Raw genomic sequence first — 2,234 nt, 5'->3', positions numbered from 1 at the left:
ATATATATATATGTGTGTGTGTGTGTGTGTGTGTGTGCGGGTGTGTCACGTATGAAAGAGACTGAGACCGCAAAGACCGAGATGTTTTAAGACTGTCTCTTATTTAAACTTCAGTTGGTAAATTTGCTTCACATGAAAATGATAAAATATTCTTCCTTGTGTTCATTACAATTATTTTTTTTTAATATATTAAAATAGATTTGTACTTTTTTTGGCATTTCAGAACATACAATAAAAAAAAAAAACTGGGAAAAAAAATAAATACAAATTATATATATATTTTTAAATGTAGTCATTTAGCAGACGCTTTTATCCAAAGCGACTTACAAATGAGGACAATAAAGGCAATCAAAACTAACAAAAGAGCAACAATATATAAGTGCAAATGACAAGTCTCGGTTAGCCTAACGCAGTACACGTAGCACACACACACACACACACAAAGAAAAACAAGTAGATAGAATAGAATTTTAAAAAAATTTAATTAAAAAAAAGGAAGATAAATAGATAAAATAGAATTAAAATAGAATAGAAAGTGCTAGAGTTAGAGGGTCAAATAAATAAATAAATATATACACGCACACACAAATATATAATATACTAATTTTACTATCAACCAGCCCTACAATTAACTTATACAATTCTCAGTAAAAGCAAACATTTAGATATCTATAAAAATAAGATAATTAACAAATACATATGTAATTTGTACATTACAATATTTATCATGACTGATTCATTGATCTGCACACTGAATGTGTCAAATGTGTGAATGTAGTAGTGTGCACCTGTGCATAAGGCAGGGAGAACACGGGCATCTGTGCTCTCATCTGAATGGTGTGTTTCTGCTGCTCCAGGCGCATCTGTCTCTCCTTCTCCTGCTCCTGCAGGCGCTGAATTGCGAGCTGCCTTTGCATCTCCAAGTACTCCTGCAGTAACCAATCACAGTCAGCTTTCCCTCATCACATGATTCACAGGCTCAAAAGAAAAGCAACTTGCCTGTTTTTTCTGCCTCATGATCTCTAGTTTCTGGGCGAGTTGGATTTGTCTCTGTCTCTCTGCCTCCTCGGCAGCCCGTCTCAGTTTCTCCCTGTGCTCATCTCTCAGAGCATTCAGTGCCGCCCGCGCGTCACGCACCTGCGCCAGTTTGTCCTGAAGTCCCTCATAGTACACTGACCGAGAGAGAAGACAACATTTTTAAAAGCACCTTTTAATTCAGAATTGTTATGGACGATACTTTGAAACTGCAACCCACCAAGCTACAATATATTTGCAAACTCTGTGTCATTTGGAAAGAGCAGTTATCTACACCGGAAGTTACTAACAAAAACATCAGGTTAACAGCAGTTTCTAAATATTATAAAGGTAAAAATAATAATAATAATAAATATATAATATAATTTATTCTGATGTTTACATTTAAACGGATTCATTTTCAAATTATTTACTTCTAATTATTTGAGTAAATATATTAAACAAATTTATTTGCAACAGTTGAAATGCATGTGATATTTACTATCTCTAAATGGTGGGAAATCTAAATAAATAATCTCATTTATTTTTATCATTATTTAAACTGAATTTGATTCATTATCAAATTATTTGTTTCTGATAAATAATATAAACTTATTTGCAGCAGTTATGCATGTGTTATTTACTAGCTGTATTAATTATATCAGGGTATATACAGGAATTATGGAGTTAAATTTAATACCTTTAAGACCTTTTTTAAGACTCTTTCCATACATTTTAAGACCTCATCGCCACTCCAAGTTTTAACCGGTTACGTCAGCAACACTTTAAATTACATTTACTATATATTGATTGTAAGATAGCACAATTAACAGACTTACTTTATGATAACTCCTTATCAATAAAACATAATTTAGAAGGGGGAACGAAGCACAAGACAATTAATTGAGTGACTAACCAATGCAACCCAAGAAACAAGAATTAGACCAATAAACAAAACAACTGACAAAACTTATTGAGGGGGGGAAAATAAAGCTCTCCAAGCTAACAGGACAATGAGTTCACATAGTATATTCAAAAGATGTATTTGTCACATCAACTCAAACCATAGCTGTTTTGTGGAACACTTCTCATGACAAACATCTGACTGATCAGACAGTTTACCTGTGATTACAGAGTGCTTGATTTGATGCAGACATGACAGAGTGTAAGTACTGCACCTGATCATGTCTGAATGATCATGGAAGGTAAAATAATGATCA

The 2,234-nt window shown here is 33.2% G+C and overlaps 1 protein-coding gene across 1 annotated transcript in view; it reads right to left on the bottom strand.

Moving 5' to 3' along the window:
• Positions 1–1,252, bottom strand: part of LOC107599334 (hepatocyte growth factor-regulated tyrosine kinase substrate-like) — a 2,491-nt gene extending 1,239 nt beyond the window's left edge. Inside the window, exons 1-2 of the mRNA XM_016290895.1 lie at positions 1,000–1,252; positions 789–929 (exon numbers count right to left, since the gene is read on the bottom strand). Of these exons, the coding sequence (XP_016146381.1) occupies positions 789–929; positions 1,000–1,017 (159 nt within the window). The 5' untranslated portion in view covers positions 1,018–1,252. The remainder of the gene's footprint in view (positions 1–788; positions 930–999) is intronic.
• Between the last annotated feature and the right edge of the window lie 982 nt (positions 1,253–2,234).

This window comes from Sinocyclocheilus grahami, unplaced genomic scaffold (genome assembly GCF_001515645.1).
Source record: "Sinocyclocheilus grahami isolate Dianchi unplaced genomic scaffold, SAMN03320097.WGS_v1.1 scaffold264.1, whole genome shotgun sequence".
Lineage (NCBI taxonomy): Eukaryota > Metazoa > Chordata > Actinopteri > Cypriniformes > Cyprinidae > Sinocyclocheilus > Sinocyclocheilus grahami.
This window is presented reverse-complemented; position numbering and strand designations above follow the sequence as displayed.